We start from the raw sequence: 16,280 nt of genomic DNA on the forward strand, positions 1-16,280 counted from the left end.
ACTCAGGCCAAGATATCGGCCTGTTTATCCGACATTGCGGCATGGATGTCCAACCGCCACCTGAAGCTGAACATGTCCAAGACCGAGCTCCTTGTCTTTCCTCCTAAACCCACTTCTCCTCTTCCTCCACTCTCTATCTCTGTTGATAACACCCTCATCCTCCCCGTCCCATCTGCCCGCAACCTCGGAGTCACCTTCGACTCCTCCCTCTCCTTCTCTGCGCATATCCAACAGACTGCCAAGACCTGTCGCTTCTGCCTCCTCAATATCAGCAAAATTCGCCCTTTCCTCTCTGAGCATACCACCAGAACTCTCGTCCATGCTCTCATTACCTCTCGCCTCGATTACTGCAACTTACTCCTCACCGGCCTCCCACTCGGCCATCTATCCCCCCTTCAATCCGTTCAGAACGCTGCTGCACGTCTTATATTCCGCCAAAACCGATATACTCATATCACCCCTCTCCTTAAATCACTTCATTGGCTTCCGATCAGATATCGCATACAATTCAAGCTCCTCCTCCTTACCTACAAATGCACTCAGTCTGCGGCTCCTCACTACCTCTCCACCCTCATCTCCCCCTATGTTCCCGCCCGCAACCTCCGCTCACAGGACAAAGCCCTTCTCTCAGTACCCTTCTCCACTACTGCCAACTCCAGGCTCCGCTCATTCTGCCTTGCTTCACCCTATGCCTGGAATAATCTTCCTTTACCCATACGCCATGCCCCCTCCCTACCCATCTTCAAATCTCTGCTTAAAACTCACCTCTTCAATGCTGCCTTCGGCGCCTAACCGCTCGAGAAATATAAAATACCCCAATCTATCCACCCTATCAGATTAACTGTTCACTCGTCCTCTAGATTGTTCACTTGTCTTTAGTTTGTTCTCTTGTCTTTTAGATTGTAAGCTCTTTGAGCAGGGACTGTCCTTCTATGTTTGAATTGTACAGCGCTGCGTAACCCTAGTAGCGCTTTAGAAATGGTTGTTGTTGTTATCATGAAAGGATAGCAGTGCCACACGTTTCAAAGATTACAGCAGATATTAGAATGCAGATTCCATGTAATTTGCTAGTAAATCTGGGCGTGGTGAGCAGTAACAAAACATTGGAAATCATAGAATATGAAGACAAGGAGAAATTAGATCTTACTTGCTAATTTTGCTTTCCTTTAGTCCCTCCGTACCGGCCCAGGATTGGATTGATGGGTTATGCACTCCTTCCAGCAGGTGAAGACTGAGAATTTCTGACTTTTATCAAGCCAATAAGAGCCCTGGTCATGTGATCCTAGATTCAGTATTTGCCTACTAAAACAGGATAGAAAAAACTACCTTTTGTGCCTCCTGGAACCTAAGCAGCCACTCAAGTACTCCGATGAATTTGCTGATAAGACAGCAATGCCATGTCCCACATGCTGAAACACAACCCACTCTGGAAAAGTAGTTCGGCATTCAGGAGTCACTCTACAAATGTGAATCCAATTTTTTTTTTTTTTTAACTATAAACGCACAGAGCAGCTCCGTCCTGGGACTCATATACATAACCAACGTCATGCCCAAGAACCAGAAACAACCTAGAAAATACACAAGGAATCACTCTTCAAAGAATATGGGAAGGACCTGGGCCGGTCTAGAGGGACTAAAAGAAAGCAAATTAGGTCAGATCTAATTTCTCCTTCCTTAGTGTCCCTCTGGACCAGCCCAGGATTAGATTGATGGGACGTAACAAAGCAGTAATCTTAAGGGAGGAGACCCTAGCAACCCAGCTATGAGGACCCTCATTGCAAAGACCACTTCCTGATGGCACTGTACGTCCAGTCGGTAGTACTTATCAAAGGAATGCAGAGAAGCCCAAGTTGTTACCTTACAAATGTCCGCAGGCAGCACCAAAAACCGCTCTGCCCGTGAAGCAGCCTGTCCCCTAGTGGCATGGACCTTGACACCTTCCGGAACCAATCTTCCCACCAGGAGGTAGGTGGAAGCTATCATCTTTTTAAGCCACTTAGAAATTGTGGGCTTAGAAGCTACCAGACCCTTACGTGAGCCGCCAAGGAGCACAAACAGGCAGTCCGTGTGCTGGAAATCTTTAGTCATCCTAAGATAGTGCTTCAGAACTCTTAATATCTAACGTGCGCAATTTTCTCTGATCTTACGAGCCTGAGGAAGAACCCAGGACAGGCAGGATGACCGACTGGGAAAGGTGAAAATGTGAAAGCACCTTAGGCAGGAACGAAGGAACCGAACGCAAAACCACACGCTCCTTGGAAAATTCCAAAAAGGGAGACCTGAAGGAAAAGGCTGGTAGCTCCAAAACACGCCTAGCTGAAGCAATGGCCACCAAAAATACTGTCTTGAGAGTTAAATCCTTAAGTGTACAAAAGGACTTTGGCTCAAAAGGAGGTTCCGTCAGTGCAGACAGCACCAAGTTGAGATCCCAAGCCAGAAAGATAGCCGTAGCTGGTGGACGAAGAAGACCAACCCCTTCAAGAAACGAGACACATCCAGATGATTAAGTGCTGCAACCTGCACCTTAAGGGAAGCAAGAGCCAAACCTTTATCAAAACCAAGCTGTAGAAAATCCAACATCTCCGCGAAGGAAGCCCGCAGCAGAGAGATACCACGGTCCGCACACCATTCCTCAAAAATCTACCAAGTTCTAACATAATTCAAAGACATAGACCGATGACGCAACCTTAGCATTGTAGAAATCACTGGAGAAGAGTAACCTCTCTTCCGTAAACGGGCCCATTCAAGAGCCAGGCCATAAGACAAAATCGAGCTGGGTCTGGATGAGGAATTGAACCTTGTACCAGAAGGTCAGCCTGAACCGGGAGATGAAGAGAAGACGCTGACAGAAGACGCTGGAGGTCTGTGTACCACGGGCGGTGAGGCCAATCTGGAGTAACTAGAATAACAAGGCCCCTGTGCACCTCGATCCTTTGAATGAGGCGTCCCAAGAGAGGCCAAGGAGAAAACGGATACAGGAGACCGGGAGGCCACTGTTGTAAGACAGCATCTATCCCTTCTGCCTTTGGATCTGTTTGGTGACTGAAAAAGTAGGAACCTTTGCGCTAAGGCTGGAGGCGAAAATATACTTCAGAGGGGAGTCCCTAATGGTCCACTATCAATCAAAACACCAGCGGACTAGGAGACCACTCCCCCGGATCAAGGGTGTGACGGCTGAGAAAATTCACCTGGACATTCTCCACTCCTGCCACATGAGGCAGAGATGGCATTCAGGTGATGCTCCGCCCAGGCCATGAGCTTTGCAGCTTCCAGTTGCAAGAGGCGACTTTTCGTTCCCCTCTGGCGGTTGACATGAGCCACTGCCGTAGCGTCTGACAGGACTCGAACCTTCCCACCTGCCAACAGGAGATGAAACTTCTCCAGGGCCAGCCAAATTGCCCTGGTCTCTAACGATTGACGGGCATCTCCAGGGGTGACTAGAGGCCCCCAGCCCATGAGGTTGGCATCCGTTGTGACCACTATCCACTGGGGAATCCAGTGGCATTCCCTTGGTGAGATTGTCCGCACACAGCCACCAGAAAAGACTGCTGCGCTCCTGGGAACATAGAGGCAATCTCACCAGGAGGGAGTCCATCTGAGGGGGACCACCTGGACACGAGAAGCTTGTAGAGGCCTCATAAGGGCCCTGGCCCACAGAACTACCTCTCGTCGCTATGGAGCGGAGAACCTGCAGATAGTCCCAAGCACAGGGGACATGCCTGCGGAGCAACCCCTGAACCTGAGACTGCAACTTGAGAAACTCCAAGGACTGCGAGGGTACCAGATTGCTCTTGGCCAAGTTGACCATCCAGCCAAGGGACTGCAAGAAATGTACCACCCGATCCGTGACTTGCAAACTTTTCTGATATGACTTTGCTCGGATGAGCCAGTCGTCCAAATATGGATGGACCAAAATACCTTCGTTCCTGAGTGCTGCCGCCACCATTACCATGGTCTTGGTGAACGTGCGAGGCGCTGTAGCCAGACCCAAACGGAAGCACTCGAAACTGAAGTGTTGACCCAGAATCGCAAACAGCAGGAACCTCTGGTGAATGGGCCAGATTGGGATGTGCAGATAAGCCTCCATCAGGTACGCCATTAGAAACTCTCCCGATCTTACAGCGACTATCACAGACCTTAGAATCTCCATCCAAAAACTGGAGACTTTGAGGGCTCGGTTAACTGCTTTGAGATCTAAGATCGGATGAAATGAGCCCTCCTGCTTGGGGACCATAAAGTAAATGGAATACCGGTCTTGACTGCACTCTGAGGGAGGAATTGGGCAAATGGCCTGAAGATCCAAGAGCCTCAGTAGAGTGTCCTGAACTCCCCCCGCCCCCGCCTTGAGGCGGGACCGACAGGGAGACTCCAGAAAGGCGTCTGAAAGGGGCCTGGTGAATTCTAAGACATACCCGTCTCAAATAATCTCCAATACCCACTGATCGGGTCCACCTCTGAAAAAACTGTGACAGCGAGCTACCGCAGGAATCAGAGGAGGGGCCCACACACCTTCATTGGGAAGGACAAGAAAGGTACTGGAAAGAGGTGCTGGAGTCACAACCTCCACCGCGGGAGCCTTGAAAGGACTGAGTCTTCTGGAAAAACCTGGACCTCAGGGCCTGAGCTCCCCGGCCGGAGCAAAATCTATGGAAGTCTCCCGTTTGCCCCTGGCCAAACAGAGAACCCAGACTAGACGACTGAGGCCTATCTTCAGGGAGTTGAGGGACCTTTGTATCCCCCCAAACTATGCACCAACTTATCTAAATCCTCTCCAAACAAAAAAGAACCCTGAATGGAAACTTGCTCAACTTAGATTTGGAGGCCGTATCCGCTGAGCAACCCCACAACCAAAGGGAGTGGCATGCTGCAACCCCCAAAGCCATTGACTTGGAGGAAGCTCACTGCAAATCATACAACGCATCTGCCAAGAAAGTGGAGCCCATCTTAATCTTGGCTACCTCGGCATCTATAGAAGACAAATCATCCATAGTCCTCTTCAAGACTCTTTCCGCCCAGCGGAAGCAGGCCCTGGCCACCAAGGAGCTGCAGATGGCTGCCTGTACTGCCAAAGAAGAGACAGCGAAACTGTTCTTAAGGAGTGTGTCCAACCATCAATACTGGACATCCCAAAAGGCTGTGCCACCGTCCACTAGGACCGTATTACGCTTGGTGACAGCCGAGAGCACCATGTCAACCACCGGAATCTTCAGGAGGGACCTGTCTGCATCCAGTACAGGGTAAAGGCAAACCATAGATCTGGCAGGTCAGAAAGGGAAGTCCGGCACACCCCACTGGGCCTGAATAATGACCCGTATGTCTTGATGCATGGGGAAAGTTCTCCCAGAAGATAGGATGCCTTTGACCAACAGGTCCACCTTAAGGACCTCAGGGACCAAGGGTTGCGCCTCCTCAAAATGGAGGGTGGAGGCTACCAAAGAAATGAGCTCCAGAAGGTCCTCCTTATGGAAGATCCGGACTACAAACGGATCTTCCTCCAGATGCAAGGGGTCCGCACTGGACTCTGAAGGGACTTTATTCTTCCCACTGTCCCTCTGCCAGCCTCTCCTCCTCTTCAAGGGAGGGCATCTCCAACTCTGGGTCCAAAGCTAGGTCCTCCTCTTGATCCAAGGAGACCCTAGCCCTTTTAGCAGGAGCCAGTTGCCTAGAGGGCCCCCCCCCCCAAAGGAACCAGCCCCAGCAAAATAGCTTGGTACATCTGGAGGACAAACTCAGGAGGAAACCCACCCTCCTGGGAACCTCCAGACTGTACTAGGGATACAGACATCTGTTCTGCAGCTTGGGAAGGAGTATGGACATCCCGATCGTCAGCGCTGCCTGCCGTCGACAAAATGGCGGTTTTCCCCGCCAAAACTGAAGAGCCAGACATCTTCGCGGTGGAACAGGATGGTGCTGAAGAAAGCGCGGCCGCCAGAGGGTCAGAGGAGGCCACTGCTGCCGAGTCAAGTGCCATGTAAAACTTGCAGGCCCTCGCACATCCACAGCCCAACGCTGACAGACACCCACATCTCAGTTTTTCTGCCATAGCGCTGGAGCATGGCATCCCCTCTCTGTTCGTTTGGTGCCTTTATTTTATTTTATTAAGCAACCGCTCTACTGCGGTAAAAGGTGGGGGAGATCACAAGAGTACCGAACTACTAGACCACGACGGAGCTGCTTCCTCGTTCGTGACATGGGGAATCCTTTTTGACTTTTTTTTTTTTTTTTTTTTTTAGAATGTGGCTGCCTCTCCCGAAAGCTTCACACTTTTCCTTCGAAAGGGTGAGTTCTTCCCTGCATAGCAAAAGGGAGATGAGGAGGAAAAGGGAGGGAGGTACATGGGAACCCCAGAGGCTGGAAAGGAAACACTCCTATAGACAGCCGCTTCTACAAAACAGATTCCTTAGGCACATAAGCCTTCTTTTTTTTTTTTTTATTAAATCTAAAGAAACGGAGAGAGAGATTAACGGGCTCACCTCCTTCCACCTGCTGGAGATCGAGAATACTGAATCTAGGATCACATGACCAGGGCTCTTATTGGCTCGCTAGGTCACAAGTTCTCAGTCTCCACCTGCTGGAAGGAGTCCATAACCCATCAGTCCAATCCTGGGCCAGTCCAGAGGGATACTAAGGAAAAATGGTTTAATGTTCTATTATAGTAGAAATGGAAAAAAATATTTTAGAGCAGAGGTTCGTAACCTTTTTTCATTCCCACGCCCTTTTAACTGATCAATGAAACCCTCACACCCCCTTCCTGCACCACATCTAGTAGTTACTGAAAGCTATATATGTATTGCCTTAATATTTAAATGAATTCAAGACTTACCTCTGCCACTCTGATCTTTGCAAATGATTGTGTCTTGTGGTCCCCACTACAGAGTGAAAACAAGAAGATACCAGCCTGCCAGAGCAGAGTAATCTGAATGTCTGAAGCAGTGCCTTAATGTCACCCTACTCCTTTCCCCACACCTCTAATGTAGGTTCAGCCTGCTTTCCCATTTAAAATTTAGATGGTTAAAATGGGTGATCTAAGATGGTAAACTAAACCTCCTCCAATGTGTTTTAGGCCAAATGCAGGGGAAAAAAGTACAAATGTGTTTCTTGTTTTTGTAGGCAGAAAAACCACGTGGTTTCGCCAGAGGTTTAGAGCCAGAACGTATTATTGGTGCTACCGATTCTAGTGGGGAACTGATGTTCCTGATGAAATGGTGAGTGCTCTCACTGCAGTCCTGTTCTCCAAGGACAACCAGGATATAATAGCATTACATGTGGGGTGATGTCATTTGATGGAGCCCTTTGCAAACACTTTTGAGCTTGTTTACAATTTTTTAAAATATTGCACTGTGCATGGGCGCCCATCTTTCTGATTAACCTTGTCGTTTGGGACTTAGTCAGTTGCCATTTTTCTGCAGTACAATTGGTCACACTTTTCTGTGCTTCCTGCAGTTTGCGTCAAAATTTGGTTTTCATGATTTTTGCTAATTTCTTTTCATCTAGTGTTTGTCCCATCTGCCATACAAGGACCATTTACTTCCATTTTTTATTTTCCTAGAAAGGTTTTTTTTGCTAATTTTCTTTTTCATGGCTCATTTAGATCGTAGTTAGGCCATGGACACTTAGTTGGCTATTTTTCCTGACATACCCCAAAAAGTTCCCAGTGGCTTTAAAGAGTGTACCAGGTCTAACAGGACCATATTCATCATAAATGCTCATAACCGATGCTTGCAATTCCTGGGGACCGAATCATGATTCCTCTTCTTGTATCTTGCGTTCACAGATGTCAAAAAGAGGAATCAAAGGTCAAGAGAAACAGCGCAAACGTATTCTCGGCGCATCTAAGTCCGGTCCATCAACATTGGAAGCATCGGCATCAAAAGTGCATCAATCACCCTCAATAATGATCGTCAGTAGAACCCATGAAGGTAGAACATCCTCTGAACCTTGCCCAAGGAGAAAGGATTCATCCTCATCTTCATTGGCACCAAGGAACAAAATCGCCAGATACTGAGCGGAGAGAAAGGTGCACAAACATCAATCCCTCTTGAAAGTGGTGCTGAGATCATCAGTACCCTTGAAGCACCCCTGAGGACCTTATTGCCCCGTCTTTGTCAATGGCAGCCTTCATGAAGTTCAAAGATTGTATGAAGTGCTTTGTCCAAGGCAAAGCTACAGCTTTGAGTGCATAAGTGCCAAGGCTTGAGGTTGTGCTGCCTGCAGGAGATAAACATTGAGGCCTCAAAGGGCATCAAGGTTGTGCAGACTGCACTGGTGTCAATTTCCAGTCCATCAGGAGAGGAAGCTTCCCCAGGCCAGTCACTCGAGGCAGAGACTCTCTTGCAGTCAGAGTCTTAGCACTCCTAGGTATCTGAAGGAGGGGTCTTAACTAGTCTCCCTTCGGATCCCACCCCACCACGAGAGATGCAACTCTTTCTCAGGGGCTCTAGTTTATTTTGTCAAGGCTAAATCAATCCTACTTCCTTTATAGACTGAGTATGAGCTTAGAGCAGCTGACCCTCTTAAGGAAGCTACGCCAGTTCTTGTTCACAGATCGCCCCACCCCGTACAGCAGGTAACAAGACGGTTGACTTTATGGCTCCAGGATTTGAATCCGCTCAAGAGTACAAAGGTTCACTCCTTGAGGGAAGTGAGGATCTTAAGAGAATCTTTGGGGAAAAAGGTTTTAGAATGCTGTTCTTAAGCTTGCATAACTTCTTACCAGCTCTTCACGAGCATGCACTTGTGGACTGTTGTGCACTGTGTGACAGAGTTTGCTGCTATACTTCCTTAGGAGAAGGCCAATGAAATCTGTCAGCTAGTAGCCAAAGAGCAGGAGTGTGGAAAATACATGGTTCAAGCAACTTTGATTTGGAAAAGGTTTTTTCTACCTCCTGATTTCCACTATTCTTGCATATATGTCATACTGAATTGTTTCTGATCTTTAAAACAAAATGTAATATTAGACAATGAAAACCTGAGAAAACAACAGTTTCTAAATTATTATTTCATTTATTTAAGGAACAAAATTATCCAACACCAGTATCACCCATGTGAAAAAGTAACTGCCCCCTTAGTTACTAAACCAATTGACCAAATGTAATTGATAATTAAATTCAGCTGATTGAATGCAGGTAGGCTCGATTGCAACCAGCCCTATGGAATCTAAGAGTGAAGTAGTAACCACAAAGTTTCTATAAGGAATACTATGCCACAATCAAAGAAAACTGCAGAAAAGATGAGAAGAAAAAGTTGTTGAAATATATCACTCTGGAGCCATTTCTAAAGCTCTGAAACTACACTGAACCTCCAGAGCCATTATTCCCAAATGGAGAAGACTTGCTACAGTACTGAATCAAAATAGTTGGTCTGTCAAAATGACTCCAGGGGTGTAGCAACAACTCATCTGAGAAGTCACAAAACTTTCCAGAAGAACATACAAAAAACTGCAGTCTTCTCTAGCCTCAGCCCAGGGTTTGTGACTCCACAATAAGAGAGTGGGAAAACGTGATTCATGGGAGAGTAGCAAGGCAGAAAACCGCGGCCAACCAGGGAAACATCAATTTTGTCTCACATTTGGAATGATCCTTTTGGGATAATGGACCGGCAAATCAAAAATGGAACTATTTGGACAACACAGGTCATATTATCTACAACTACACCTTCTACTTGTGTCTATAGCTCTACTAGACATATGCAGCGCCATGGCATTCCACAGTAAAATCGTACTGACAGTCAAACATGGTGGTGGAGTATGATGGTGTAGGGATGCTTTGCTGCCTAAGGACCTGGTAAACTTGCAGTTATTGAAGGAACCATGAATTCTACACTGTACCAGAAAATTCTTGAGAATGTCCAGTGAACTGTCTGTGAGCTGAATCTGAACAGTAATTGGGTTATTTAGCAAGATAATAATCCAAAACACAAAAGTAAGTCTACATCGGAATTGCAGAGAAGAAACAAATTAAAGCTTTGGATGGGCCTAGTCTAAATGCTGACTTGAACCCAATAGAGATGCTTTGGCAAGACTTAAAATGAGCAGTTCATGTGTCTGAATTAAAGCACGCCACCAAAGAAGAGTGGGCTAAGGTTCCTAAACAGAAATGTTGAAAGTCTGATACCAAATAAAAGAGGCGTTTTGTTGCAATTATTGCTGCTAAAAGTTGTACAACACTTAAGTTTAGGGGCAGTTACTTTTTCACATGGGTGGTATGGGTGTAGGATAACTTGTTTACTCAAGAACCCTTTTTCTATAAAGATCAGAAACTGTTCAGTGTGACACATGTATATGCAAGAATAGGGAGATCGGTTGTGGGGGGTGGGGATTTCACATCACTGTATATTTTTAATACTGTGTCCAGATCCTCTGCAATGGATATTGGTGTGCAGATTTGTATGGTTGTGGGGCCTCAGAGAAGGAAAAGCTGGTGGACATGCCATGGCGAGAGCTTGCAAGAGGCTGCTTCTGTCATCAAGCAACACTTGGACACGCTTAAGTCCCTCTTCCAGGAGGTATTTGGGGAGAGGGTCAGCGAAGATCCTAATACTCTCAAAGGTGTAGGTGTGCACCATCCTCCTACTGTTCCCAAACAACACAAGGATTTTATGTTCATCAGAAACAGAGGGCCTAAAAGTCCCCAACAGCTTTGACTAGCTCCAGTAGAACATAAGTAATGCCACACTGGGAAAAGACCAAGGGTCCATCGAGCCCAGCATCCTGTCCACAACAGCGGCCAATCCAGGCCAAGGGCACCTGGCAAGCTTCCCAAACGTACAAACATTCTATACATGTTATTCCCATTTAGTTGCAGTTTATGGACTTGTCCTTTAGGAAACCGTCTAAACCCTTTTTAAACTCTGCCAAGCTAACCGCCTTCACCACGTTCTCCGGTAACGAATTCCAGAGTTTAATTACGCGTTGGGTGAAGAAAAACTTTAAATTTACTACACTTTCAACGCATGCCCCCTAGTCCTAGTATTTTTGGAAAGCGTGAACAGACGCTTCACATCCACCTGTTCCACTCCATCATTATTTATATACCTCTATCATGTCTCCCGTCTCTTCTCCAAGCTGAAAAGCCCTATCCTCCTTAGTCTTTCTTCGTAGGAAAGTCGTCCCATCCCCGCTATCATTTTAGTCGCCCTTCGCTGCACCTTTTCCAATTCCACTATATCTTTCTTGAGATGCAGCGACCAGAATTGAACACAATACTCAAGGTGCGGTCGCACCATGGAGCGATATAACGGCATTATAACATCCTCACACCTGTTATCCATACCTTTCCTAATAATACCCAACGTTCTATTCGCTTTCCGAGCCGCAGCAGCACACTGAGCAGAAGGTTTCAATGTATTATCGACGACACCCAGATCCCTTTCTTATAATTCGGGTTCTTTTTTCCCCACATACATCACCTTGCACTTGCTCACATTAAACATCTGCCATTTAGCCGCCCAGTCTCGTAAGGTCCTTCTGTAATTTTTCACAATCCTGTTGCAAGTTAATGACTTTAATAACTTTGTGTCATCAGCAAATTTAATTACCTCGCTAGTTACTCCCATCTCTAAATCATTTATAAATATATTAAAAAGCAGCGGTCCTAGCACAGACCCCTGAGGAACCCCCCTAACTACCCTTCTCCATTGTGAATACTGCCCATTTAATCCTACTCTCTGTTTCCTATCCTTCAACCAGTTTTTAATCCACAATAAGACTTTTCCTCCTATCCCATGACCCTCCAATTTCTCTGTAGCCTTTCATGAGGTACCTTGTCAAACGCCTTTTGAAATCCAGATATACAATATCAACCGGCTCCCCTTTGTCCACATGTTTGTTTACTCCTTCAAAGAATTGAAGTAAATTGATCAGACAAGATTTCCCCACACAAAAGCCGTGCTGGCTCGGTCTCAGTAATCCATGTTCTTGGATGTGCTCTGTAATTTTGTTTTTAATAATAGCCTCTACCATTTTCCCCGGCACCGACATCAGACTCACCGGTCTATAATTTCCCGGATCTCCCCTGGAACCTTTTTTAAAAATGGGTGTTACATTGGCCACCCTCCAATCTTCCGGTACCACTCTCGATTTTAAGGATAAATTGCATATCACTAGCAGTAGCTCCGCAAGCTCATTTTTCAGTTCTTATCAGTACTCTAGGATGAATACCATCCGGTCCAGGAGATTTGCTACTCTTCAGTTTGCTGAACTGCCCCATTACGTCCTCCAGGTTTACCATGAAGTCAGTAAGTTTCTCCGACTCGTCCGCTTGAAATATCATTTCCGACACCGGTATCCCACCCAAATCTTCCTCGGTGAAGACCGAAGGAAAGAATTCATTCAATCTCTCCGCTACGTCTCTGTCTTCCTTGATCGCCCCTTTTACCCCTCGGTCATCCAGCGGCCCAACCGATTCTTTTGCCAGCTTCCTGCTTTTAATATACCAAAAAAAATTTGTACTATGTTTTTTTTGCCTCTGCTATCTTTTTTTCGTAATCTCTCTTGGCCTTCTTTATCTGTGCCTTGCATTTGCTTTGACACTCCTTATGCTGCTTCTTGTTATTTTCAGACGGTTCCTTCTTCCATTTTCTGAAGGCATTTCTTTCAGTCCTAATAGCTTCCTTCTACCACTTTTCAACCATGCTGGCTGTCTTTTGGAGTTCCGTCTTTCTTTTCTAATTAAGAGGAATATATTTGGCCTGTGCCTCCAGGATGGTATTTTTGAACAGCGTCCATGCCTGTTGTACAGTTTTTACCCTCTCAGTTGTCCCCCTAAGTTTTTTTTTTTTTCCACCGTTCTTCTCATTTTATCATAGTCTCCTTTTTTTAAAGTTAAACGCTAACGTATTTGACTTCCTGTGTATAGTTACTTTAAGGTCGATATTAAAACTGATCATATCATGATCACTGTTATCAAGCGGCCCCAGTACCATAACGTCCCTCACCAGATCATGCACTCCACTAAGGACCAAGTCTAGAATTTTCCTTCTCTCGTCGGCTCCTGCACCAGCTGCTCCATAAAGCTGTCCTTGATTTCATCAAGGAATTGTACCTCTCTAGCATGTCCCGATGTTACATTTACCCAGTCTATATTTGGATAATTGAAGTAACTGCTCCAGATGACCTTCCAGTAGGAGGGAAGTTTAATTTTTTCTAAGCAAGCTGGCCCCTACAACTTGTCCAGGTAGGTTACAGTCGCAATTGGAATGCATTCCTCTAAATTGCCCATCGACAACATGACGATTAAGCTCTTGGCGTCAGTGATTTATTATCAGGTAACCTTTTTCCCTCTTGTAGGCCAATGCAGTCACACCCATTCCACCAGGAAAAAAAAGAAGTGATTTTATTCCAAGTACTTCATGATCACAAAGCAAACAAGGGGACTTCATCCCATACTAGATCCAAGGGCCCTGAACAAATACCTGGCTGAACAAAAGTTCAAGATCGTTTTCTTGGGCACCCTCATACCTATGATACAAGAAGATTGGTTATACTCTATAGACTTAAAGGGTGCTTTATATTCACATACAGATAGATCCAGTCACAGGATGTATTGAGATCTGTAATAGGAAAGCACCTCTTCCAGTATCACACATTGCCATGTGGCCTCATGTCAGCACCAAAAGTGTTGAGAACCCATCAATGGAAGGTACAAAAGAATCAATGCATGTGACCATTAATTCGCTGGAGTTAATAGGGTTCATCATAAACTAACCCTAATCATTTGAATCCATCACATAAATTGGAATTCATAGGAGCCCTGTTAGACGCAGTGGATTTTAACTAGTTTTAAAGAAGTGCACCAGTCCACAGGTGCCAGCATTTCAGATGTTGAGAATGCTACACTATTACATGGTCTCCATGTGATGCCCATAGTAGAGCTTCAACTTGGCAAAATCCCATTACTGTTTGGAACAAGCCTCTCAACACAACAGTCAGTTTTGACACAGTCCTTCAGAATCTCTTTAGGGTACGGACTTCAACTCTGCCCCCCCCCCACCCCACATGTAAGGCTATTATATTCTGCTTGTCCTTGGAGAAAGCAAAATTACTTACTTGTAGCAGGTATCCTCTGAGGACAGCAGGATAAATTGTCTTACATACTGTCTTCCCTCCATTATTGGAGTTGAATTTTTAAAAGCTGATAGAACTCAACTAGGTCCCGTGCAACAGTGGCGGGTGGAAAGACACATGCATAAACTGTACAACCTTCTAAAAATTTGTCATAAGCTGGCGAGCATTCCCACATGGGTTCTGTTAGATAACATCGTCCCACATGTACGGCTATTTATCCTGCTTTCCTTGAACATCAGCTACAGATAAGTAACTTTGCTTTTTTTCAGGTTGCCCTTCACTCATCTCTAGGAGAATTTGCTAAGAAATCCAACTGTTAACTTGTAAGGATTGCATATTAGTGGCAGCTTCTCACCTCAGGCATGTTTGTCTCTCTTTGGTGTACCCTGATAATGATTTTGTTCGATTACTGTATTTGCTGTTTCCCTTTCATTTGGAAGTCAGAATATGCAAGTGTACTGTAATGCAACATATTGTGTGTTCATGCTTCTGCTTTTGTGCACATATTGTTCTTCCTACATGAGGAGCTGGTCTTTAAATTCCTCTTATTCGCATTATTGTTTTACTTCTGCATACTTTTCACTCCCTGTTCTGTTTTCAACCTGTTCTCACGGTTTGGATTCTTACTCCAGTCTGGTTGTGCTCTCAGGACACTTATTTTTTTCAACTTTACACAGGATTATTTTTTATTTTTTGCATGCAGGAAGAATTCTGATGAGGCTGATCTGGTCCCTGCCAAGGAAGCTAACATGAAGTGCCCACAGGTAGTGATCTCTTTTTATGAAGAGAGGCTGACGTGGCACTCCTACCCATCAGAGGAAGAGGAAAAGAAAGAAGAGAAAAACTAACTTCTGCTTTGTGGATGGGCAACCTGGAAGCTCCACGTAAGCATTACCGGGTTGGCTCTTTGAAGATACAGTATGGTTCTGTGCCCTGGGACAGCCGAGGTGCTTTCCTGCAGTATGTGCTCTTCAGTTTCTTTTAGGATTCTCCTAAGAACTAGGGCCTTGGAAGCATCTACATGTGCTGAGTGTTCAGCACACCACTATTATTATGATGGAGGAATACCCTTCTGTGAAGGAACAAAGGACCTTGGTGAGAAGGTATTATGTCCTGAGCACCAAGGGAGAGCAGAGAGATACTGCAACCTTCAAAGACCATCTCTGCCACCTTCTCAATAGTGTTAAAAACTCTCTGCATTTTTACCAAGTAGCATGTATGTACTTTTTGGCTAATCACTAGTGTACTTGTGGGGGGAGGGTTGTAGAAAAAGAAAGGACATGCAAAATGCCTACATTAAATTATTTGGCAATACAGTCAAATAGATTAGCTATTTGTGGGAGCCTGGGTCATTAGCCTAAACACTTTTAAGCTTATTTTGGGAGAGATATGACCCCTGAATAGCAGCTGCACAATATTCCTTTATAATTTTTTTTTTTTTTTTTTTAACTTGAGCCAGAATTGTGTTTGTTACTGTAGTGTTTGGACAAGAGAGAAGAGCAGGTTCCAGGGTGCCTTGCTTCTCTCTCTCCCCCAGTTCATGATTCCAGGCAGAGCACACTGAGCTGCCACTGGAAATACAGAGACAGTAGCAACTGTAGTACTGTTTTAGTAACAGGAATTATTGAAAGAGCATCTGCTACCACCTTTTAGAATAGCCAAACCTCCACATACCATTTTCTTAGGAGGGTAGTGTACTTAGAACAGTGTTGTATAAACCTTTCTTAATTTTTTAAGCATGTCTAAGTGTTGTGAAAGCTTTGTTTAAGCGTAGAGTAAAATGTGGACTCTGAACTTCTTACCCACTTCTTTTGTCAAGTCTCTTGTCCTAATAAAATTTTAGATTTCTAATAGGCATTTGTGTTAAATTGCTGTATTTAGAGTAAGTTCTGTATCACAGGTTCCTTTCATAAAAATATCCACATCAGCACTTCCTTATCTATCAGACAAATTCAGTACAGATGGGTTTTATTCCTTTTAGCAGTAGATGGAGGTAAAAAAATGAAGGCTTGTAATGTCCTGCCTTTCACTAGGGCAGTATGCAGCCACTAACAGATTGCAGGCAGTCTATCCTGCACAGCACTTCTCTGGAATTTGGTTGCTGGTGACTGCTGGGCATAATTGGAGAGCCACGCACCCAGCTGAGGGTGCTTCAGGTTTCTCTGCCTGGCTTGAGAGAACATCTGGACAAGGTCTCCCTTGCCATGGCTCCTGCTTT

The 16,280-nt window shown here is 45.4% G+C and overlaps 1 protein-coding gene across 2 annotated transcripts in view; it reads left to right on the plus strand.

Annotated features, from left to right (window-relative positions):
* The window catches only part of CBX1 (chromobox 1), a 42,702-nt gene extending 26,839 nt beyond the window's left edge, over positions 1–15,863 (plus strand). For both annotated transcript variants that reach the window (XM_030220515.1, XM_030220516.1), the window contains exons 4-5: positions 7,111–7,205; positions 14,766–15,863. In XM_030220515.1, the coding sequence (XP_030076375.1) occupies positions 7,111–7,205; positions 14,766–14,910 (240 nt within the window). In that variant the 3' untranslated portion in view covers positions 14,911–15,863. The remainder of the gene's footprint in view (positions 1–7,110; positions 7,206–14,765) is intronic.
* The last annotated feature ends 417 nt before the right edge of the window (positions 15,864–16,280 follow it).

Source organism: Microcaecilia unicolor, chromosome 12, assembly GCF_901765095.1.
Source record: "Microcaecilia unicolor chromosome 12, aMicUni1.1, whole genome shotgun sequence".
In the NCBI taxonomy this organism is placed as follows: Eukaryota; Metazoa; Chordata; class Amphibia; order Gymnophiona; family Siphonopidae; genus Microcaecilia; species Microcaecilia unicolor.